The sequence below is a fragment of the Microsporum canis genome, genomic scaffold, assembly GCF_000151145.1.
Source record: "Microsporum canis CBS 113480 supercont1.1 genomic scaffold, whole genome shotgun sequence".
Taxonomy (NCBI): Eukaryota; Fungi; Ascomycota; class Eurotiomycetes; order Onygenales; family Arthrodermataceae; genus Microsporum; species Microsporum canis.
In genome coordinates, this window is record NW_003299169.1 from 179014 (window position 1) to 201884 (window position 22871).

A 22871-nucleotide genomic window follows, 5' to 3' on the forward strand; every position below is an offset into this window, starting at 1 on the left:
TTTAAAATATATATCAAAAAGTGCATAATCCCACCCCAATATCTTCACACTACCGTGTACCAATTTCAACATGTCTTAATTCTATATCTGCCGATCGCTGGTCCGAGGACTCTCCTTGTTCGCTTACTTCATCATACTTAACCACTACTTGGGTGGTCATTCGAATGCCGTGTTTTTCCAAATCACTATCCTTCTCCATCATGGAGTCCATCCGGTCCTGTGCCTCTTGGTCGAGTTCCAGTTTCCCAATCCCTATGCTGGCGGAGGTGCTGGGGTGCCTCGACCTGGCTTTATTCGAAGGTACAGCATTCGAGGGCAATGGAGACCATGGCCTGCCAAAGTACATATCGGATTGGTCCACTCTCATAGCGGCACCGATGATCGACGGCCCACTGCTGTGACCCTGACCACTATTGTTCTTGCTAGGCCAATAGCGGGATTTGATGAAACGTTCTAGGACGCTGGGAATGATTATCGAGATTGGTCTCCAGAGCGGTGGCATGCAAGCGCATATAATTGCCAGATTATACTCGATTACCGTCCACACTGAGGAGTTTATGTTTGTCCAGGGTGTGTCAAGATGGGACGTAGCAACGTCAATGGTGGTGATACGCAGAACTGATGTTACGCAAACACTACATTCAAACTGTTAGTATTCAATGGTTGAAGAAATATAGGAGGCCGAGTATGGAAACGAGGATATAGGAGCTGGTGACACCCACAATAGTCCAAGAGCAAACACTCCGCAAAGAGCCACCTTACTCCTGCCTGGCAGTTGTAGTCGAAGGATAACGGGAATAGGAAGCAGTACTATAAATACGTCGGTTACTATAATGAACGACGCATTTGCAAACCAAAACGCGGCCACGTTGATACATGTTCCAGCACCCGGAGTCTTTTTGTCGAATGCATACGGGAGTGGATTGCACTGGAATATACTAGAAACCACGGTTCCGGCCGTAAACGCAACAATAACTGCGATTCCTGTCCAACATGTCGTTTTAAACCAAGCGCAGATGAACACTTGGAGATAGAGAAGCAGAACGCTAATCTTTGTCAAGCCGCTGGTTATTTTATAGAATATCTGGGCGAAGTAGTACAACTAAAGTGTAGGCAAGGTTAGCACATGTTCTTGAATCTGTTTGTGATCTGAGGATAAGTATACACCTTTAAAGATTTTGCGAGAACATCTGGAGGTATGTCATCTTTATGTTTGCCGAATGCCCACCCGCAAACTGTTAAAATATCAGTTGATGTTTACCCAGAGCCACTCATAGTACAACTTACTAATGACCATCTGAATAGAAATAGTTTCTGCAAATACCTGAAATCCGGATTTTAGCGAAGTTCCGTTCCTTGTTAAATGTTTCATGAATAATATGCCAAAGAAGAGATGCACGCATATATACCAGAGATGCAAGTATTGCCCAGTCATCAGGCCCAAGCTTCTTTGAATAGTACCTCCGGGTAGCAATCCTCGCGATAATAAACAATGGCGTGACGATAGAAAATAGCAAAGCTGGGATGGCTAGCCGATCAGAGATGTCTTCAACATCCCCATAATGGCTGAACAGCGGCATGATGCCTCATAGAAAGGATACAAACGAGGAACGATTTAACTCATTTATGGAGAACGTGCCAAAGGAAAGAAAAGGGGAAATAAATGGATGGAGAGCATAGTTAACAGTTGTAGAATGGTAAAGGGTTATTATCAAGCCCATGGCTATGCTTGTAAACTCTTCAGCAGGATTGTCGATACTAGACTCAAAGAAAGAAGGTAGTAGTCATGACAATCCCGCAGGGACTGTATAAAGATGGTTAGCAGGGGTTTAACTATCCCTCGACTTTATCCCACGCTAAGTCAAAACGCACATTGGGATTTTGGCTGGAAGAGAGGGCAGTGTATGGGTGGTGCTGTCACTAATCCATGCCGTTATTCTAGGATGAACGTACAGGGAGTGTGCTGAGAGCGAATTTTCGACCAACATAATTGGCATGCATGGGGTCTGAAGAGGATTCTTTTACCAGTAACCCTGCTCCTCTGGCTGAATTGGCAGCTGTCAATGGGGAAGTACATAGTATATCAAGGTACTATATTTCGCACCTAGCCTGCATTGTTGCAATAGCTTGGAACCCCTCATCCTCTAGTATTCTCGGAGAATCCTTTGGCCCTTTTGACACATAGGGGAGGTATATATTCTGGATTCTTGCGTGAATAACTAGTTATGTGCGCCTCCAAGCGCAGTTTGCTGGCTATTGCCAGGTTCTTCATATAACCAACCCTGCATATAGTGAGCAGCTCCTTGCACGGCCATCATCTAGCCACTCTTGGTATTCGCGCTGGCTATGGGAGCAGAACCAATTGTTATCAGTTGACCCAGGATGGGGTTTCTGAGTTTGCAGGGATATGTGATTGGTTTCTGTTTCTTTTCAAGGGCTGAAAGCAAGGGTTTGCGGAAGTATTTCTCTTACGAAATATAAATCGGGAAGGGAGGCAGATCTGAAACACTTTCGAATGCTGCACAGAACTGCTTGAATATAGATATAATATGCTGATTAGACGACTTGTACGGAAAGGACTTCGATAACTGCTCCATACTATGTCCATATATAGGAGGAGGTCCTGATATGACGAATGGCGAACGCGGGATCCGATAGGACTCTGACTGGTTTTCTCGTGTTCAGCCTAGTACCTTGTTATATGCGATCCATTAAGCGTGTTCTGCTATCTGGGTTTTGGGTCCCCCCACAAACCTGTTTCCTTCAGGTTAATTGCACAGACAGTCCGTCCATCTTTGATGGCAGCAACTGGATTCATCCTTCTCGTGGATTAATTACCCTAGGGGCGGGTGCATACCCACAGCATTAACACAATCCATTGTGCTAGATGCGATATTCATTTGGCCACTGCAGGTTAGACATGGGTGCTGCCGTCTCCTTACATGCAATGCTACCATATTGCCCGAGTAGTTGGTATATTTGTACTTTGTACTCTGCGCTCTGCGCTCTGCATGCTAGGTTAAATAAAAATCTGCATGGCCTAGCTGCATCGAAGTCACCTACTTAAATGAAAATGGTTTCTGTCAAGCCTATTCTCTTCCCTCTTTTCCCTTTCTCCTCGGTCTTGCATTTTCGAGTGTCGGACGGTGTTTCTTTAATTTCATTAGCTGCCCGCGGTATATGGCACGGAAAGATATGGCAGACCTAGAAATAGGGGAGAAGGCAAGCCCTCAAGTAAATGGCGCCGAAAGATCCGACTCAGAATGCAGCCCAGTGGAAGAAGGAAGCCTGTCGCCTCAGGTAGAGAAAAGGATGATGCGTAAGGTTGATATCAATCTGATGATTCCGCTATGGATCCTTTTCGTGTTTGGATTTCTCGATCGCATCAACCTTGGAAATGTCGCCGTCTTAGGGATAATGGATGAATTGAAACTCAAGGGGAATGATTTCAACATTGCCGTACAGGTATTTTTCGTGCCGTACGTCCTGATGGACATCCCGAGCAATATTTTACTGAAGAAATTTGCCCCGTCCACTTGGATCAGTATGCTCACCTTCTTGTGGGGTGCGTATTATTAGCCTACTCTTGATCAATGAAGCATGTTGACTGAACAATTGTCCCTCCAGGCGTTTCGTCCATGTGTCAAGGCTTTGTCAGGAACAATGGCGATCTTATTGTTTGTCGCTTTTTCATCGGTGTCTTCGAAGCGGGCTTTGTCCCTGGTTGTGCATACTTAATGGCCACATACTACAAGCGCCATGAGTTCCAGAAACGACTTTCTCTCTTTTGGGTAGCAGGCTTGCTCGCAGGCGCCTTTGGAGGCCTTTTAGCATATGCTATTGATCATATGGAAGGGCTAGGAGGATATTCTGGCTGGAGATGGATTTTCATCCTGGAGGGGCTCTTTTCGATCGTTCTTGCAGGCCCTGCAAAGTTCTTTATTGCCGACTGGCCGGAGCAGGCAAAGTTCTTGACCAGTGAAGAAAAGAAGATGATGCACACTCGCAGCAGTCAAGATGTTGGAGGAGCCCGCATGGATAGGCTTGACATCACTGCATGGAAAAGGATCCTGACCGATTGGAAACTTTATGTCGGTACATTCATTTATATCAACATTACCGTATCTGGGTATGCTACTGCCCTCTTCATTCCAACAATTGTGAAGTCACTTGGGTATTCTGGGATTCAAAGCCAGATCCATAGTATTCCGGTATGGCTTGTGACTGCTTTCATCACCCTCGCTGTTTCGTACCTGGCTGACCGCCTGAAACACCGGTTGGGATTTATCGTCTTTGGGGTTATCTTTGGGAGTATTGGATATATTATCCTTCTTTATCAAGGCCCCGTCGGCGGCGGACTGTCCGACGGTGTTCGATATATGGCCGTCTTTTTCGTCAGTGTAGGGTGCTATATTGTGCAACCCGTGACTATCGTTTGGTTTGCGAATAACCTGGGGGGCCATTATAAACGAGCCATTGGTTTGGCAATCCAGATAGGGGTCGGAAACTTGGGTGGCCTGATTGCAAGCAACATTTTTGTTCCGAAAGATGCACCACGGTACTTTGTTGGATATGGTGTTTGTTTGGCTACTCTTATTATGTGCGGCATTGCCAGCATTGTCCTCGCACTTGGACTCCTGCGTGAAAATAGGCTGAGAGAGCAAGGTAAGCGTGACGACAGGCTTCAGCTGGATGAGAGCATCTTGGGAAATATGGGCGATGACGATCCCCGGTTCCGGTTCACGATCTAGAAAAAAGAATAAATTTAACGGTAATTATAGTAACTTCAACGCAGCATCAATATAAGGTCTAGTTCAATACCTTCATAGTTTGTTCTGCATTGATTCCCCCCTGGACAACATCCCAATATAAGGCTATGTTGCTTCGTGTTAACGATGAATCTGGCCGACCTGGAGAGCCGTACTAGGCCTTAACCACGGGAGTATTATACCACGATTGCAATCCTAGCTGGCATTAGCCTTGTGATAGCCTTCAGCTGACGGGATGTTGCGAGTGGTAGTTTTATGTCCTCCTGTACGGTGAGATGAAACTGCGCAATTCGTGTAACTTGTGGCTATCTTTCGTTTCAGGTTAACATCCAACATGGTATATGATGTCCGTTCATGGGATATCACAAGCAGAAAAGGGGTCATAGGACGGTGTTATGGGTGGGTGAATTTCGTTGATATGGCGATTCAGCGGCTTGGTTGTCATCCGGATGGTTTGTCGTCCAAGATGGGAAAATATTTATATGTAGCTCTCATTCCCTAACCTCGCTACAGCAGCCAGAAAAGCGCAAGTATCAACCAGATCTACTATAGTCCGCTACCGTTGATACAAAGCGAACAGTTTACCTAGAAATCGGACAACTTGGGGGTCCAGGGAATCCCATCGTTGCTAAGAACGATGCACATCAACGGGGTGAACATGGCCGCAATGGCCCTGGTAGCTATATCTTCACTTGCCCCCGTTTCTAGCGCTGTGTGGACTTGTCCCAGCGAGAGGGAAGCCTACTGTTGTACACATTATGAAGACAAGGCCACCAAAGGCCTATTTGGAACTGGATGTACGCCAAAAAAACCCTCATGGTTTGGCCTTGAAGGCGTTTCTTCTTTAATACCACCACCCCAAAGGCCACACAAGCTGATATTATGAACTGGATCCAACAGGCACCCTTGCTCCAAGAAAAGAAGGCTGTGAAGATAAGTCTCCTGTTGAATGCTGCAAGCCTCTAGTATGTTTTCCTCACTGCCTCCGGTTTGATGTTGGAAAGTAAAGTGAGCCTACTGATAACTGATCTGGTCCCAGGCCGACAATACCACTCACTTCTGTGATAGCCGTGCAAAGGGGTATATGTTCGTTGACCAGGAAGAGGCTCCGCGCAAACACTGAGAATACGATTGTGGGACGCTACGGGACTAGGTGCGAATGTCAGAGGTAAAAGGAAATCGGAACAGAATATATATTTAGTATGAAAGGGGATGCTGTAAGACCTTCTCGGGATTCCAAAAGCGGGTCATCAACACCTGTGTCTAAACCTGCATTAAACAATGAATGAAAATTTCAATTCATATTCCAACACTGTTGGGATGTGGTGGATGGTAATGTTCATGAAGTATATCTGGAGGTTGGTAGGTTCATCATAATGGGGTATAATAAATAGGTGATAGAACAGCAATTTCACGACGTATTTACAGCCTCGACATCCCAAAGCTCCTCAGAATTACGTTGAAATAACTTCTGGATCATACTCTGGTCTCCATCACACCAGTCGACACAAGCTTTGATGAACGGGACAACGTCCACCGAATCGAATCTTGTATGCGGCCAGTCTGTAGCAAACACAATCCGACCAGGGGCCACACGCATATACTCCATGAACATCTCTCGCAAGCCGTCGAACTGAGGGTTGCTAGTAAGCCGATATGCAGCGGATATCTTAACATATGTATGACCACCCTTTAACAGTTGGATCATTTCCGCAAAGCCAGGGAGGGAGTACGGATCGAAATCTGCTGAATGGCCAGTCCCAGAGGTAGGAACAGAAGCAGGTAGATTTGGGCTTCCAAAATGGTCAAGGCACACTTTGACTCCTAAACCTGGCACAATGTCGACCAGGAGCGGGAGATATTGGAGGGCGATATATAGCTGCAAAACCCAACCATATGGGCGAATTATATCTGCGTACTTGTGCATAACCGCTTTCAGCTCTTCAGCACTCAATTCCCTGCCAGTAGACTGCAGGTTAAGTCTCACTCCACGTACGCCCCATCGGTGCCATGATCGTAGGGTATCTTCAGGGGGTGGGTTGGTTGGATCTAACGAGACCACCGCCCGACCCTGGCTAGGGCCTAGCTCCTTCAGTCCATCAAGCATACATGAATTGTCAAACCCGTATATAGATGGCTGGACCAAGACAATGTTTCGGATACCAACTGCAGATTCGAAAGCCATCGCGTCGGATAACGTATGAATAGGGGGTACGTATACCGCATCTGGTGCAAGGGGGTATTTCTCTGGGTTGACAATGTGCATGTGGCTGTCCCATGACGATGGAGGGAGTTTGGGCAAAGTGCTCATGGTTCGGTGTCGTAGGATTTTAGGTCTAGTAAACTGATTCAAGATAGCTGATCGGTAAGAGCGCAGGCTGCGAAGCCGATAGACATTCATGATGTGCACGTCAAGACGTACAATTTCGAGTCTTTGATGTGGAATAAATGTATAGTTAACTACTATCACGTGAGTAGTTAACTATCAGCCTCGACAGCGGGAAGATTATATCCGGTTGAATAATGATGGATTTATGGAAAGCGATGAAACACGGTAAAGGGGTTGAATACTGTTGGTATGAAGGATTGATCGCATATGTTAAGTCCAAATGACCGCAAACCTATCTAAGAAAAGGAAGCAACGCCAAAACTATCATCACATATATGCAGAAAGAAATCAAAATGCCGTAATCTCTTTTCCTTTATATGAAATAAAAAAAAATGGGAAACAAGAATCAAATATAGGGGTAACATGGCAAGCGTTAGGTAATCTACTCTAACTTGTTGGCCCAGTTCCGGCCCAGTTCGTGGTGTCAAAGCCTGCCCCAACACCACCTGGGGTAGTAGGTTCTGTATATGAGAAGGCTTCAAAAAGTTCAGGTGCAATGTCATATATTCGATCTTGAGCAATAAAATCTGGCGGGTCAGGTAGCGGCGGCGTATCCATCATGAAAGGGGGTTGGTTTGGTAGGGGCTGGCGCCGCTGCTGATGTGCCTGTTGCGTGTCTGCTGGAGGAGGCGTAATGCTAAACGCACCGTGGGGTGGCAGAGTATATATGTGCTGACTATGTAAGGGATCTAGAGAGGCGGGAGGTGATGATGTGGTAGTCTGAGGGGATAAAGCAGGGATGGTTGGTTGGTCTGCGTTCGTCGGTGTATCAAATATGTTGATGCGGAGTTTCTTGAGTTCTTTCTCGATTAATCCAAGCGCAGTATTTATAACTATAACCAAGCTAATTAGCCGATGTTATGGTTTATAAGGTCTTCGCCTTCTGGAAGGAAGTTACCTGGATTAGCAGCCTTGACACGTTCCAGCGCTAGGATGCAATATCTAAGCTTTTCTAGCGTTGAAGGAGAAGCATATTTCAATGCTTGAATTTCGAGAATGAAGATAGAAGCTGCGGTATATAAGCTATATGCAAGGGATAAGACGACATGACTATCGCCAAAAGTTCGTCTGAAGAGATCATAAAGAGATATGTTGGAGGATGCCGATGAAAGGCATTGGACCAAGTGGTTAGCATTGCTGGCGGCATTTTTGGCCCTGAATGGCCTGGAACAGAGCATAGGGCGGTGTAGAAGAATATTTGTCGTATGATATATACAACTAGCCAAGAGTCAGTACACTATACTTCTGAAACGAGAGTGGGTAAGCTGGGGGAAGGCAGGTAGCTTACTTTAGAGTCACAACATGACTTGGTGGGCAGTATGTAGGGAGGTTATTAGGAATGAGCTTTAAGAAATGTGGAAGTTCATTCCACCAAATTTCAAGATTGGCCCCCTGTTTATCCACACATTCCTGTATTTGAGCCTCCGTGCTCTGTCGGACAGGATCATATATATGGATGATTATTTGGTTGAGGATTTCCGCCAACGAACACATCTTCATAAAGCACGACGTCGAGTGGGCCTGTGTCGGGGGATAATGCATGCCCTCGGGGAATACCACTCCATGGGGTGTCCATATCTCGATCTCGGCGGTATCATCCACTTATATTCCTAATTAGCGATGTGGCTTGAAATTTAGGATCTCATGATAGGAGAATGAAACCTACATAAAATCCGGGGTGGGCTGACAGGAGTATCCTGGATGATCGGGGATCGGCCAAAGTATAGGGACACCAATTTGTCCCAAAAGTAACAGCTCCAGAAAAGTCGATTTCTAATCTCGACGTCTTCATCCGAGAATTGTACCGAACCTGAGTACTTCCGGCTGTCGATGGTGATACCCAAGTCCTCTACGAGTCGAAACGCCATTCCGCTGTATAGCCATGCCTGAGTCCGGTTTCCACGACCACACTCCTGAGCGCTGAGTAAGAGCAGTGTCTGAACAACCGTAATCTGGCCATCACCGCCCTTCAAAGCTTCAAACAAACCCGTTACCGCCCTCTGGCGGAATTGTTGGCCACCGTCATACGCGTCAAGCATGCGAGCTATCTTCGGTTCGTCCCTGCACCACCTAAGCGAGTGAGATAGAATAGCGTTTAGGAGGATTTCCGAGAAGTATGGGCCGTTCATCTTCATATCACCTATAACACCAACTCAGCATTTAGTATCCAAAAATGCAGTAGTGGTCTACGAGGGCCACATACGAGTGAAAGCCGGACGATAAACAAAGTTAAACAAAGGCTGTATCCAACACCAGTGAGAATCTAGTAGATAGTTGAATGGTTCCTGTTTCGGAGCGGATTAGTGGGTGGCCATGTCTCGACGGGTGGGTCCCGTTTCGTCGAAATCAAAAAAGGTCATACTGGGATGGTAGTTAACTGCTCGAATGCACGCTCTCTCCATGCGTTGTTAATTAGACGCTCCTTTCGGCCATCCGACTCGTTGTCCACAGACATGGTTGGGTTTGCGATCTCTGCTAGACCGCTAGGCAGCTGAAACAGGCTCGTTGGCCCATGGAAGGAGATGCGCCCGTCATCCTCCACCGTTAGGCCCTCTATGTCTCGAGATAGTAGATCCACGGCTTCCTTATCATCTTCATGGTGTTGTTCGAGTGAATCGATAGATGACGGCCGGTCCGACTCCTCCACCTTCAGGCCATGGTCATGTTCCGTGTCCGCACCGTTGCGGCGTTGCGGCTCGTTCCTGTACTTTGCCAGCTCAGCCTCTAGCTTTGCGATGCGTGCTTCGAGGGTTCGTGTGTACGATAACGTTGGGGTTCTTGTGGGTTGGTTAGTTTCGTTTTTATACGGGCTGGTACATCGTCCTGGTGAGTGTGGTCACCAGAAGGTGTTAAAAGAACCCACAAGGTATATATGCAGGTTTCACCCCGCGCTGAGCATCGTGAACATGACGGCGTCGCGGCATTACATTTTACCTATATACAGTAAGTCTCTCTGTGTAAGATACAATCCCATGGATAACTTGGAATACCTTGCGCTTGCGGCATGCCTCGCACGAGAAAGCGCTTTTCCGAGAGATTGACGGTTTTGACGAGTCAGACATGAGGTTCAATGAGAAGGCAGCGCAGCAGGAATCGGCCAGTGAGTTGGTGGCTCAACAGCCATCTCACAGGGTCCGAGAGCGCTGTCGTATGTCTCTGATGTTTGTTCTAAACGTGTCGGAGGGCAAGCAGAATGCTATTCCATCCTTTCGTTAATTCTGATGTCAATTATTAGAGAGCGAGAAATGACAAAATTTCCGCGGGGCAAAATCGGGCCGGAAGTTAGTTTTTCCACAACCGAGGTCAGCGTGTCGGAGAATAATTTATCCACGTCACATGAGATTATTCCTAAAAAGGAAAGTGGTTGATCTTATCAGAATTATATATAATACATAAAAACATATCATACATCCATATAGACTACAGCCAGCGAGGATCATAGGAATCTCTTCTCTAGCTCGATAAGCCAGGCATGTACATCGTCGACCTTCATCTTCATTTTTGCCGTCGTCCTTTCACCCGCTTTCGCAGAGAGAGAAACATCCCAGCAGGGGACACCGTCCAGCAGAGCCTTAATCTCGTCTTCACTCTGGCTGCTGACTTGGCCAGAAAAGTCGATATCAACCGAACCGTTAGCAAGGTTTTTAGGTCCCATGATGAAGACGAGGTTGTATCTCGCGGTATGGGCGTCGTGAATTTTCTTAGGAAGTGATCTGCTTGCGAGATCCAGATCGACATTGAATGTCGGCTGCAATGGTGACAGAGGTAAGCCACTCTTTGAAGGGCGGCTGGCAGTGATGGGTTCAAACCCGGATATCTTGGCCACCACGTCCTCAGCAGCTTGCTCTAGCCCCTTCCCAACAGTAAGGAGAATGGCTTGGCGAGGGGAGAGCCAGAATGGCCACTGGCCGCTATAGCGTTCGATTAGCAACGCAAAGAACCGTTCTAGAGAGCCGAATATAGCTCTATGGATTAGAACAGGGGTTGCCCTCCCTCCTGTGGCTGGATCGTACTCTTCCGAGCCCTCGGGAACCAGATACTCCAACTCAAACCTCTGCGGGAGGTTCATATCCAACTGTATAGTAGATAGCTGATGATATTTCCCCTGAGAATCTTGAATCTGTAGATCAATCTTTGGACCGTAGAAGGCACCATCCCCCTCGTTAAGCTCCCAGCTTAGGCCGCTATCATCCAGCGCCTGTCGGAGCTGCTGTTCCGCATTCTCCCACTGTTCCAAGCATCCGATAAAGTCCTTCTCTGGCCGGGTAGAAAGGACAAGTCTATATCCATCTGCGAGCCCAAATGTCTGGAGGACGGTGTCCGCAAATTTCAGCGCCAACTGTATCTCCCCGCCGATCTGTCCTGGACGACAAAATATGTGTCCATCGTCCTGGTGGAATCTCCTCACCCGCGTCAAGCCCGACAACGAACCGGAAACTTCGTTGCGATGGAGAGGGCTGAAATCTGCATACCGAACAGGGAGTTCTCGGTATGAGTGCTTTTGAGATTTGAACAAAAGACAGTGCCCTGGGCAATTCATAGGTTTTAAGCCGTACGTCTCATCCTCAGTAGCTTCAGCGGTGTTTCCTCGGCCACCAACTTCGTACATGTCGTCTTTATAATTCTGCCAATGCCCCGATACTTCCCACAGCGACTGTTTATATATATTCGGCGTAAGAACTTCGCGGAAGCCGTACTGTCTGTATTGCGCGCGGAGAAAGGAGATAAGCTTGTTGAGGATGTGTGTGCCATTGGGACGGAAGAGGGGGGATCCTGGGCTGTAGATGGAGTTGGTGAAGAGCTCCTGGGCCGTACCCAAGGCTCTGTGATCTGCTAGAGTTGCAGAGGCCTGTCTTATACCGGGTGTCTTAGTCTCTGCCTGGGCAGAGCATGAACAGTGTCTGCTATGAGCCGACGATGGGACTGGCTGCCATCGAGCAGCCCGGTAGATAGACAGTCGGCTGCCCCATCTCTGGGCTGCCAAAGGTATCTGTCTCATGGGATCTCCTACTTGCTTCCTGGCTCTGCTCTCTATCTTTCGCTCCTTGACTTCCTTGCTTTCATTTCGCGGTTTTTTTGCATTTCAATATATGCAAATCACGTGACCATACCCCAGATTTTTGAAGTTGAAGGAAACAGAAGAGGAAGATAGATATAAAACAAGATAAAACAGTCAATATATCGACTAACTAATAATGCTCACGGTGTGTTGATGTGCAGAGTCCACGAGCTTGGAGAAGACCAGTCCCTGCCAGTGATCGATGTGCCTCTCAGCTCACTAGTTAAAATACCTCGGCTATATACAACTCCTCGACTTTTGGGCTGGTTATATCAATCAAAGCTCAGCGAGTTTTCTAGCTCACGTAGTTTCCCCCGAGCCATTGATTTCGATATTCAATATCTATAACCAAGATACCCGGTGTGCTCGATACCCCTTACATCTAAGCCTGGGACTATTTTGCTACACATACGCTCCTATAGAAAGGCAATACCAAGATGCCTCCATCTCTTCCAGAATCCTACGCTGCCCTTCCAACAGAGCATATCAAACTCTCACATGTTCCCCCTTCGTCCTCAACGCCTACTCCAGTGCTGCTACTCACCTTAAACCGGCCGGAGAAGCTCAATGCTTACACCGAGCAAATGTCCAAGGAGATAGCTTCCGTGCTCGGCATGGTTGATATCGACGACCGTGTGAAGGTCATAGTGCTGACAGGTTCAGGAAAAAAGGCATTTTGCGCCGGTGCAGATTTGGACATTGGATTCGGGGGAATGGGAAAAGGTGGCGCTGCAGCCAGAGAAAAGGACCACAGAGATGGGTATTTATAGCATTCTTTTGCATATAAGCAAGTAAGCCAACTAAGACTAACCCTATTTCTTTGATGAAGTGGCGGCAGGATATCTCTGGCGATACACAACTGCCGCAAGCCAACCATAGTGGCCATTAATGGTTCAGCCGTTGGTGTCGGCATTACCATGACACTGCCAGCTACCATCCGCCTAGTCACGGCGGGGGCCAAAATCGGGTTCGTATTTTCTCGCCGTGGCCTGATAATGGAAGCCGTATCGTCCTTTTTCCTACCACGGCTCATCGGCTACTCCCGTGCACTTCACATCACTACCACTGGCTCCACGTACCCGGCAGACCACCCTTTACTGAAAGACCTGTTTTCAGAGATTCTGTCCACGCCAGAGGCAACAGTGGCTCGCGCTCTCGAACTAGCTGATGATATTGCACTGAATACCTCGACAATATCAACTTCGTTGATGCGGGATCTCATGTATCGTGGCCCGGATAGTGCGGAGGCAACCCATCTGCTTGACTCGTCACTTATATACCCTCTCTTTGGCAACAAGGACAACGAAGAGGGAGTGAAAAGCTTTTTCGAGAAGAGAAGCCCACAGTTCAAAGGGTCGTTTAATAACCCTAATGATGTCCCTGCTGCGTATCCCTGGTGGAAGCAAGTTGACGTCTCTCCCCCAAAGCTCAACTCGAAGCTGTAATGGGAAAGCAAGAATATATGCCACCTTACCTTCATAGCTTTATTGCGAAGATTAAACCAGAATCAGAATTACTAACGGGAAAATTTTTTGATTTCAACCAAAATATGCCCAAGGCACAGTTTTAATGATCTAGTAACACAAGGCGCAGCCCAAAAGGTGAGACGAGGTCTATATACAGTCCATAAATCGGTCATTCTCAGATCAACAGTGGCACAATCTAACTATCGTAGAGTAACCAACTCCTCTGCACTGGTAGGATGGATGGCGACACAAGAATCAAAATCCTTCTTCGTGGCACCCATCTTCATCGCAACACCAAAGCCTTGCAACATCTCACCAACATTGAGGCCAAGGATGTGCAAGCCAACGACCTTCTCCTCAGGTCCGGCACAAATGAGCTTCATCTCGGTAGGGTTCTTCTCCTTCTCCTCGGCGGGGAAGACGCTAAAATACATATCTGTGAATTTAGTATGGTATATCTTGAGATTCTCTTTGCCGTACTTTTCAATGGCCTCTGGCTCCGTAAGCCCAGACGTTCCGACTTCTGGATGGGAGAAAACTACGGTTGGAATGTTTTCGTATGAGAGTTTGGAAGATTTCAACTCTGGAGGGCCAAAGAGGCGACTGCCAAGCTGTCGACCGGCAGCAATGGCGACTGTAATGATAATTAGTATATGGCAGTAGTAATGGAAGGGTTACTGTAGTTATCTACATACCTGGAGTCAGCTCTGCCTGACCGGTTACGTCTCCTATGGCATAGATACCGTCGACAGAGGTGTTTTGGAACTCATCGACGATGATATGGCCACTACTTTTTTGTTTAACGCCAATCTCCTTGAGGCCAAGGTTTGTGACCGCAGGAGCACGACCGATAGCCCAAAGGAGCTCATTGACTTCCATCTCCGATCCGTCATCGAAAGTCAGTTTGAGGCGCTTGTTTGCACCCTTTCCGGGGCTCAACAGTTCAATCTTCTTCATCCCAGTGTACCCTCTATGGAGGTGCATGCCAGTAGCCTCGTATCGTTTGGTCAGCGTTTGCTGAACCATAGGGTCGAACTTTCTCAAAAAGGTCTCTCCGCGGATGAACATGTGTGTCTCTACGCCAACAGCATTCATGACACCAGCCAGTTCAACGGCAATATAGCCTGCTCCAACCACGGCAAGTTTGGGAGGCAGATCCTCAATCTCAAAGAAACCATCGCTGGTGATTCCGTGTTCGGCGCCAGGAATATCCGGGACGATAGGGTAACCGCCCACAGCGATAAGGATGTGGGGAGCGGTGACCGTTTTCTTCCCAGATCCATCCATCAGATCAATCTCTATGACCTTGGGCTCGATGAATTTGGCGGTTCCCTTGACAAGATCGATTCCCTCGCGGTTCCAGTTGCGCTCATAGATGCCGTTTAGTCGCTCAATGGTGGCATCTCGCGTACGTTTGAAGTAACCGTAGTCATACTTGACATTCTTCGGGACATCATAGCCGTAATGTTTGGCGTGTTCGAGATGTTCATTGATGGAGCCAAAGTTCCATGTCATCTTCTTAGGCACACATCTGGATATATCATTAGCACGTACATCTTTGTTATATATAAAAGAAGATGAAAAAAGACCTACCCAACGTTGACACAGGTGCCTCCAGATCGCCCATTTTCAACAATAAGCGTCTTTGCCTTGTACCATCCAGCAGCTCGTCTGGCACCACCGCTACCACCGCTACCACCTCCAATCACGATATAATCGTACTTTTCTACGTCTTCCATGTTAATCGGCGCCATTTTATTCTGTGCAGGAGAAGATGACGATAGCTGTCTCGCCACAGCTCCGAGACGAGATAAGGTGGTGTTCAGTTCGGCCTTCCTGGTCGCCAGTGTCTTATGGCGGGCAGTGACGGGGGAATATAAGTAACCGTGAGGCTCCTTTTTTTGGCTATGATACCGGCGAGCAGAAGAGCAAGAGGAGGACCGGAGAACAATTGGCGGGAGAAAGGAGCTTTTATGTGTAATGCAATGAGACAGCAGCGTTGAAGCGGATGGCGGGGCGGGCAGGGAGGGCATGCCTTGGATGGCGGGGGAAACGCGGGAGAGAGCGGAGTTCAAAAAGAAAAGAGGAAGAAGAAGAAAAAAACGACCAGGGTTGGCCCTTGAGAGAAATCCCTTGCGAGCTGGCTCAGTTCATGCTGGCTTCTTTTTTATGGTGTTTTTCTTTCTGTTGCCTTTTCTTCCCCGGCGTTGCTTTTGATTATTCATCCGGCACTTTTCGAACGGGCCGAGGCTTGATGAATAAGCATTGATGACTAATATTGGATCAGATTAGTCATTAGTTAGTCAGTCGGTTTCTGTTGGATTAGTCATCCGTTCGACTCGCACCTTATCACTCCAATAGTTTCTTCCCTCCTATGTATGGGGGTATGTATACGCTCTCCTTTGCCATGTCTAGTACATACGAACATAGGAAGTGGAAAACAGAGCTTCCCGTCCGCTCAGCTGTACTTAAGCCACTTGCCGGTCGGTTAGTAGTTGGGTGGGTGACCACCAGCGAATCCCGACTTTCGTATGTCTTTTTTTTTGGTGTCTTTTTGTGATTTTTCATTGCTCACTATGAAGCTTAGGCCAGAGAGATGGCTGCCCCTGCTGAAGGAGAATGGTACCGAGTCTACAAACCGGAGCTGGATACGGCCGCGTTCGATCCTCTCGATCCAGCAAAGCGATACCACGAAGGTATCCTCGTTGAAACACAGCCAGACTGTGGAAAAGGAACCATGTTCCATGTTACCGGCGATATTATCGCTGTCAGCGGGATGCGGTACGCAGAGAGAGACTTTACTCTGGAGAAAGAATCCACATATCTACACAACTTCCCACAGATCGGATGGGTACAACGGGCGGATTTTCATTCAGGAAAAATCAGCACTATATTGCAAGAGTTGCCACGCCCAACCAAACAACAGGGTATAAATTTCTGGGAAGTAGATCCGAGCACAGGACGCCATGAGATTATCTGGACCAGACAGGATGGTGAGCGCTATGGGCCCGGCGAGCAACGGCGTCCTACTTTCAAGTGCAACGAATGGGTTCACCAACATGCAATTCCGGCCTTGCGCCATGCAGGAGTTTTGCACGATTCGCATTAACTCGAGCAGACCATCCCAGATACTAGTGGAGATGTGAGGATGCGTTGGGTGATATATGGGCAACACACTATTCCTGAATATGTTGGTCTTGCATAATAGGAGAGAGTAAGACGCCATTGTCGCGTAGCCGTTAGAGCAGCGAGTCCTGTCTTAATACTGGAAAAAGTGGATCGAGAATTATGGGAGCTGGAGACAAATGACTTGAAGATGTCTGTATGTGAGTAGAAGCTATCCTTCATGGTGTGCCCGTAGACAGTATATTGAGGGCTTCAAGACTTTGGCCCAACAGCATCATCTGCTCTCCAGGAATGGGAATGAAGGAGAGTAAGCCTGTGAAGTTAACAACCACTTTTCTTTTTTTTGGCTGTTTCAGTGATCTTTTCCATATTTTCGGCGGCGGCCAGTGTTTGCCAGTAGAAACTTTGTGGATGATTTGTTTGGTAAGTGTAGTATCGGTCGTCGTTCATGTCCTAACATCCAGGGACGTCTCCAACATATCGACTTTTAGTCATGCTATATTGTCATCTCATTTATGACAAAGGGGAATGTGTGGGGTAATCGTCATCAGTTCTTACCATCGCCAACAGCTGTGCTTCATGTCAGGCTGCCGTCTCAAAAGCCCAGCTTTTATCGATGGCAGAGACGCTGCTCGAAGCCGTCAGCAACAAAGCTGGCCTGCGCAAGATCCGCAGGCTGGTCGAGGATGGATGTGATATCACGGCCCAGGACCCCTTCGGCAAGACGGCGCTGCACTGCGCTCTCGAACTCCAGCACGGCGATGTCTGCGAGTATCTGGTCGGCAAGATGGCAGAGCAGGGCAGACGCCTGTCCGCCAGGCTCCCGCAAGCAGTAACCAGCTGGGCGAGAGAAGAGCGCTGGTTCCCGGCCTTGGAATCGGTCGTGCCAGTGCGAGACGGGAGCACCAGCCTGACCAGAGACGGCTACCTGGCGCTGCTGGAGTTCCTGGCCGAGTCCCTTGGGCTGCCCGAGACTATCGTGGCTAAGATCCTCGACGACGCAGAGTTCTGGGTGACGGACGCTGCTCGGCGTGAAGACGAGATTTATATCGACGAGGACATGCGGGTCAAGCCGTATATCAAGCTCAGGAGCACGGCGCTGCAGGGCTATCTGCGCAGAATAGACATCGTCACCGTCTCGCACGACCAAGGTACAGCCTCTCTCCCTCTCCCTCTCGCTTGACAGACTAGTAGACGCTGACAACCTGAAGGATGGAGCTCAGAGGGCATACACAACTCGTATATGGGGTCTTACACCTGGTTTGACCTTGGAGTGATTCGACATGGAGAGGAAGAGGAAGAAGAGGAGGAAGAAGAAGACGATTATTGTTATTGTTTTTATGGTGAATTTGAAGATGATGAAGAAGATGATGATGAAGATGATGAAGATGAAGGCGAATATGAAGGTGAAGGAGAAGCCGAAGAAGAAGGGAAGAAAAAAGACATTCTCGAGCTACAGTCCAATGTATGCGCTTCAGACAAACGCCGAACTCACTACAACGAGATTCGCCCTCGCGCTCCGGCCATTGCAGACTGGATGGACAGTATCAAGCCGGGAGACTGCATAGCCGTCTATCCAAGGGCTAAGTACAATGCTTGGGTCAACTACGTCAAGTGCGTAGAGATAAAGCTGTGGTATGCACAGTGGCATATATAACGGCTGTATGGCGAATGACACCTTTCATTTCGGACTTTGCGACGCCAGTATCCAGCCCAGAGGGAATCTCATCGATAACCGCGCATACTATCCCTAGACAGCCTGGCACCTATATATCATATACGCTTTTAGTAAATGCATATGCAGTCCACTTCTCTTTGCCCTCGAGCTCTGTAAAATTAAACTCTCTGATAGCAACAATCATACTATGAGCGTTCTCTCGGTCAGCAATGTCAAGTGTAGACGTACTACACTTGACTTTGCATGTAAGGAATGGAAAGTGCATGTAGAATGTAGCGAGAAAGGAAGACTCGTAGGAAGTTGAAATCTTGCTGGCTCTAGTCTTTACTATGTAATCTGGCTGCGGCTGAGGCCCATATAAAGTAACTGAGGAACCCCAGGCTTTGTGAGCACTTTCAACGAGGGACCTAAGATGTATATATTGGACAAGGACCTATGGCGAGGATGTAAACAAGCTCTTCTTCCAAGAGTGAAAAAAAGGCCATATAACAGTAAAGGTGAAGGCAAGTTCTATATGATGGCCTTGTTAGAACTGAGCCACTATCGCATTAAACAAGTTTGGGGTTTAGCTGATCGTTGACTGGTTAACTATGAACTTGCGCTCTCGTCCCCCTCAATATCTTGCTTCTCCGCCAAACCGTACTTGGTCTCAAGATCTGTTTTCAACACGATCTCCTTCTCTATGAAGATAAGTAAAAAGGAAAACCCAGCCAATGCCAATGAAATCTGCCACATAAACCGCAACGATTCATCGTACACGCCTATTACCTCGCTCCTCGTCCTCGGATCGAGCGTTTCGAGGAATGCAGCAGTGGCATCTGCGTATGCATTGCCGGAGTGAAACTGTTTGAGGATCAGCTCACGAGTGGCGGTGTCGGCTATGCGATCGGCGCGCTGTCCAAAGGCATTGCTGAAGATTGCTGCGGGCACGACGACACCCCAGATGCTGCCGAAAGAGCGAACAGATGACCACACGGCCGTCGTGGCGGCTTGGTCGGACTCGGTTCGCTGGGAGGCAGCCTGGCAGGCGGGAAGCAGAGTGTTCATGATAATCCCATTGCCGAGAGAGTTGATAATTTGAAATATCACCCATTCCGCCGTGGACGATGCTCGGTCTAGGAGGATGAATAGCCCTAAACCTAACGTGAGAGCCGCAAAACCTGCAAGATGGATTGGTTTATACTTTCCGAAGCGTGTGAGTAATAGCACAGAGGCTATCGAGGCAGGCACAGAGACGACGACTGATGGCAGGACCTGGAGTCCAGCTGTTGAGGGAGAGCTCATGCGTACGGCCTGGAAATAGACGGGCAGGAAAAAATATACCCAGTACAAAAGGGCGGAGCTGATGAAGGTTACGATCATCACCACGGCAGACGTACGGTTGCTGAAAAGATGGGGCGGACAGACGGGCTCCTTGGCCCATTTAGTGTTTTCAAAGAGTATGAAGGCGCCAATGCCTGCGAGGCCAACGAGGAGGGGTACAAGAATCTGATATGAGCCCCAGGGATGCAGGTTTCCTCCATACGTTAGACCGAAAAGGATAGAAACTGATGCGCCGATGAGTAGGAAGTTTCCTCCGTAGTCGATACGGCGGAGCTTTTCCACGAAAGCCATCTCCTTGTCATACTGGACTTGGAGGAAAACAAATACCATGATCATGGACACACCGCCAATCTGTGAGTGGATGGTTAGAAACGATGGCTAATATGGACTATTATATGCAGGAGTCATATCGACGTACCGGCAGGTTGATATAAAACACCCATCTCCAGGTGGTTGAATCAACAATGGCACCGCCCACCCATGGTCCAATGGCAATACCAATGAAATACGTCGTGAGGAACCAAGCGACGTATTTCCCTCTTTCTCTCAATGGCACGAGGTCTGAGACGATAATGTTAGGAAGCGTGTTAAGGCCACCACCTCCCATTCCTTGGATGGCTCGGCCAACGATGAGCATGCCACCGTTGGTAGCACCCCCGCACAGTCCGCTGCCTAGCACGAAAAGAACAATCGTCAACATGGTAATCCATCTTCGGCCAAAGATATCGGCTAATTGACCGAATAACGGTTGAACGACGGCACTGTTTGGATAGACGGTTAGCTTTCTAGTTAACTGTTATACATTCTCGGATGAAGATGGGTGCAGCACTCACGCAGTTAGGAAGAAGACGTTGGTTACCCAGACATAGCTGTTGCCCAGCTCGAGCTCTTTTGCGATGCTAGGCAGAGACGTGGTGACAACTGTATTCTCTAGGGCGCTGAGAACACTGAGGAAACAAAGTGTGGCGATGATGATATAGAAGCGAAGGCCTTTGCCCTTCTTCTTGTTGACGGCGGAGTCGACAACGACCTGTTGGTCACTACCGATTCGTGACCCCATTGTGTATGTGATACCACACCTTGCAACTCAGCAGGCTCTTCAGGTCTTGATTATTTCTGTGCAAATTCTGGAGGCAAGGGGGCATTTTGTAGAAGGAAGACATTTATTACCGACCAAGTCTTGCTAGGTCCCGGGGTCAGGCAGTCGAGCTGGTGTGCTTTACAATCACTATTTGTATGCATGCCCAATTACGAAGTGCCTCTAGTCAATCTCCAAGCGCTGGAGATCAAAATCCACCCTTGTCAAGATCCCCGAACAGGTGTTGCCTACGGATGCATACTATCTACATCATCGCACATCAGAAAGCGAAACTTGAGCATGCCTGTGTCTACATGGGTGCTAGCCATTGGTTATCGGTCGACAAAGCAGGGTGGTATAATGCATTTTATAATCTATAAAACTTCACCCTTGGCGGACAAGCTCAAGGGCACTAGCAAGGGGTATATTTAACAGTTAGTTATATTAGGAAAAGCTTTCCCTTGTGGCTCACTTGGATGCATGGTGCTATAACGCAAGGGGATAATTATTCCAGCAAGAGCAAAGTGTTCGTTTCTTTCACCTTCAGCCTCTCTTTTCTCTCTCACCGCTCATCCGCTCGGTTCCTTTTCTCTTTCGTCTTTCCTCTCTCTCAGCAAAGCTCGAGGTTGAGATCGAAGAAACCACAAACGAAATGGTAGAGTAAAATAATAACCATAAACATCTACTAAGAAGGGTGGATGACTCGTGATTACTAAAGGGCAGGGATGTTTCAGGTATCCAAATAAATAACTAGCGGTTATTTGGGATTTCAATCATCAAGCTACGACTAGGTATAACACCAACAACTTAGTGTGACAAGATAGTTTGGTTGTCGACGTGCACCTCTTTGACAATACCGCGCTCAATCTTTTCTTCCTCTAAGGGGGCAATGTCAGTCACCCGGAGATGCTCCTGTTGCCCCCCGATAAATCTCTTATGCGCCGCGATCTTCACCTTATAGCGAAGTCACCATAGAGACGCTCGCGATTAGGCCCGCAGAAGAGTTGCGTAGCCTAGTTGAGGTTGCGCGAGCTTCAGGATACCTCGTTGTTGCCCAGTTGTAGTGCTGCCAGCCGACTACTTCCTTCTCAGCATTGTATTCTGTGGCTGCGTCGGTCTTTACCGCAAAGTTGACGTGCCCGATTTCATGATCAACCTTGATGCTCAGATCATGACTTTAGAATCTCGAGCGTTTTTGGGTGTTTCCATGCAACATAGATGAATGGCGCATGGTTTTCGACGTACCCACGGACCTGCATGGCTGCGATGGTGCTGGAGACGCGGTATTTCTCCATCACGTCATGTTGAAGGATTTCCGTTCGCATGTGTTGAACTGCCTCCTCTGTGAAGAGCTGGAAAGGTTGGGCCACAGCAATTGGAGATATACCGTGGTTCTTTATCCTGTACACTGCGTACTTGATCTGCGGTCTTAAGTTTCCTGGCACAGGGCATGCGCTTTTATACCCTCAAGAAGCCATCCGACTCCGCCCCTGTGATTCCTATTAAGGGAAAATTATGCTAACACAAGCATCTTATCTGTCTACCTCTACACCTATGCCCGTCGGTGCCTAGAAGTTCCCATGCAGGCCAACCTATGTATTTACGTACAATCATGTGCTGGGGGAGGGGTTATAATTCGGGATAGCATGCCCATTCTTGGACAAGTGTGCTATTCGGCCAGACTTGTCGATACCAGTCTTTGTAGATGACTTTTTACGACCAGCTAGGGATGTAAGACACAGAACATGATACTAACATGGTTTCCAATAGGAATCGACGCCCTTTTCAGGTGTTAAACGTCTTGAATACATTATGTCGTCTATCCTTCTAACACGTTCTAGAGAAAGCTCGTCTCGCTATGGCTATGGAATAAACATCATATAGCTATCCTGTTAGTTATACCTACCTAGGAAGAAACAGATATACTGTGTAGATAGAGTGATGCCTAAATCTGCGATACATATATTGCACCGGCTAAAAACG

The 22871-nt window shown here is 47.8% G+C and overlaps 12 protein-coding genes across 12 annotated transcripts; 5 read left to right on the forward strand and 7 right to left on the reverse strand.

Annotated features, from left to right (window-relative positions):
• Nucleotides 1-49: 49 nt before the first annotated feature.
• On the reverse strand, nucleotides 50-1580 carry MCYG_00070 (uncharacterized protein; the record flags this gene model as incomplete). The annotated part of the gene is made up of 5 exons (XM_002849920.1): nucleotides 50-635; nucleotides 855-1102; nucleotides 1168-1235; nucleotides 1288-1324; nucleotides 1410-1580. 5 exons carry the CDS (start codon nucleotides 1578-1580, stop codon nucleotides 50-52), a joined length of 1110 nt encoding a protein of 369 aa, XP_002849966.1.
• A 1615-nt stretch (nucleotides 1581-3195) lies between these two features.
• MCYG_00071 (high-affinity nicotinic acid transporter) lies at nucleotides 3196-4751 on the forward strand (the record flags this gene model as incomplete). The annotated part of the gene is made up of 2 exons (XM_002849921.1): nucleotides 3196-3565; nucleotides 3628-4751. The coding sequence occupies 2 exons, from the start codon at nucleotides 3196-3198 to the stop codon at nucleotides 4749-4751; spliced, it is 1494 nt and encodes a 497-aa protein (XP_002849967.1).
• Nucleotides 4752-5406: 655 nt separating this feature from the next.
• MCYG_00072 (uncharacterized protein) lies at nucleotides 5407-5892 on the forward strand (the record flags this gene model as incomplete). Its single annotated transcript, XM_002849922.1, has 3 exons — nucleotides 5407-5566; nucleotides 5670-5734; nucleotides 5809-5892. The coding sequence occupies 3 exons, from the start codon at nucleotides 5407-5409 to the stop codon at nucleotides 5890-5892; spliced, it is 309 nt and encodes a 102-aa protein (XP_002849968.1).
• Nucleotides 5893-6180: 288 nt separating this feature from the next.
• MCYG_00073 (transcriptional regulator) lies at nucleotides 6181-7170 on the reverse strand (the record flags this gene model as incomplete). The annotated part of the gene is made up of 2 exons (XM_002849923.1): nucleotides 6181-6738; nucleotides 6766-7170. The coding sequence occupies 2 exons, from the start codon at nucleotides 7168-7170 to the stop codon at nucleotides 6181-6183; spliced, it is 963 nt and encodes a 320-aa protein (XP_002849969.1).
• Nucleotides 7171-7545: 375 nt separating this feature from the next.
• On the reverse strand, nucleotides 7546-10220 carry MCYG_00074 (conserved hypothetical protein; the record flags this gene model as incomplete). Its single annotated transcript, XM_002849924.1, has 8 exons — nucleotides 7546-7991; nucleotides 8057-8376; nucleotides 8447-8759; nucleotides 8825-9298; nucleotides 9362-9443; nucleotides 9521-9968; nucleotides 10022-10092; nucleotides 10149-10220. 8 exons carry the CDS (start codon nucleotides 10218-10220, stop codon nucleotides 7546-7548), a joined length of 2226 nt encoding a protein of 741 aa, XP_002849970.1.
• Nucleotides 10221-10594: 374 nt separating this feature from the next.
• Nucleotides 10595-12157, reverse strand: MCYG_00075 (threonyl-tRNA synthetase; the record flags this gene model as incomplete). Its single annotated transcript, XM_002849925.1, has 1 exon — nucleotides 10595-12157. One exon carries the CDS (start codon nucleotides 12155-12157, stop codon nucleotides 10595-10597), a length of 1563 nt encoding a protein of 520 aa, XP_002849971.1.
• A 196-nt stretch (nucleotides 12158-12353) lies between these two features.
• MCYG_00076 (enoyl-CoA hydratase/isomerase family protein) lies at nucleotides 12354-13662 on the forward strand (the record flags this gene model as incomplete). Its single annotated transcript, XM_002849926.1, has 3 exons — nucleotides 12354-12362; nucleotides 12640-12977; nucleotides 13047-13662. The coding sequence occupies 3 exons, from the start codon at nucleotides 12354-12356 to the stop codon at nucleotides 13660-13662; spliced, it is 963 nt and encodes a 320-aa protein (XP_002849972.1).
• Nucleotides 13663-13883: 221 nt separating this feature from the next.
• Nucleotides 13884-15422, reverse strand: MCYG_00077 (glutathione reductase; the record flags this gene model as incomplete). The annotated part of the gene is made up of 3 exons (XM_002849927.1): nucleotides 13884-14317; nucleotides 14379-15214; nucleotides 15277-15422. 3 exons carry the CDS (start codon nucleotides 15420-15422, stop codon nucleotides 13884-13886), a joined length of 1416 nt encoding a protein of 471 aa, XP_002849973.1.
• An 857-nt stretch (nucleotides 15423-16279) lies between these two features.
• On the forward strand, nucleotides 16280-16792 carry MCYG_00078 (conserved hypothetical protein; the record flags this gene model as incomplete). Its single annotated transcript, XM_002849928.1, has 1 exon — nucleotides 16280-16792. One exon carries the CDS (start codon nucleotides 16280-16282, stop codon nucleotides 16790-16792), a length of 513 nt encoding a protein of 170 aa, XP_002849974.1.
• Nucleotides 16793-17425: 633 nt separating this feature from the next.
• Nucleotides 17426-18466, forward strand: MCYG_00079 (uncharacterized protein; the record flags this gene model as incomplete). The annotated part of the gene is made up of 2 exons (XM_002849929.1): nucleotides 17426-17960; nucleotides 18021-18466. 2 exons carry the CDS (start codon nucleotides 17426-17428, stop codon nucleotides 18464-18466), a joined length of 981 nt encoding a protein of 326 aa, XP_002849975.1.
• A 609-nt stretch (nucleotides 18467-19075) lies between these two features.
• MCYG_00080 (multidrug resistance protein fnx1) lies at nucleotides 19076-20870 on the reverse strand (the record flags this gene model as incomplete). The annotated part of the gene is made up of 3 exons (XM_002849930.1): nucleotides 19076-20161; nucleotides 20229-20571; nucleotides 20644-20870. 3 exons carry the CDS (start codon nucleotides 20868-20870, stop codon nucleotides 19076-19078), a joined length of 1656 nt encoding a protein of 551 aa, XP_002849976.1.
• A 446-nt stretch (nucleotides 20871-21316) lies between these two features.
• MCYG_00081 (conserved hypothetical protein) lies at nucleotides 21317-22502 on the reverse strand (the record flags this gene model as incomplete). The annotated part of the gene is made up of 6 exons (XM_002849931.1): nucleotides 21317-21438; nucleotides 21466-21638; nucleotides 21706-21842; nucleotides 21868-22063; nucleotides 22134-22353; nucleotides 22412-22502. The coding sequence occupies 6 exons, from the start codon at nucleotides 22500-22502 to the stop codon at nucleotides 21317-21319; spliced, it is 939 nt and encodes a 312-aa protein (XP_002849977.1).
• Nucleotides 22503-22871: the final 369 nt, after the last annotated feature.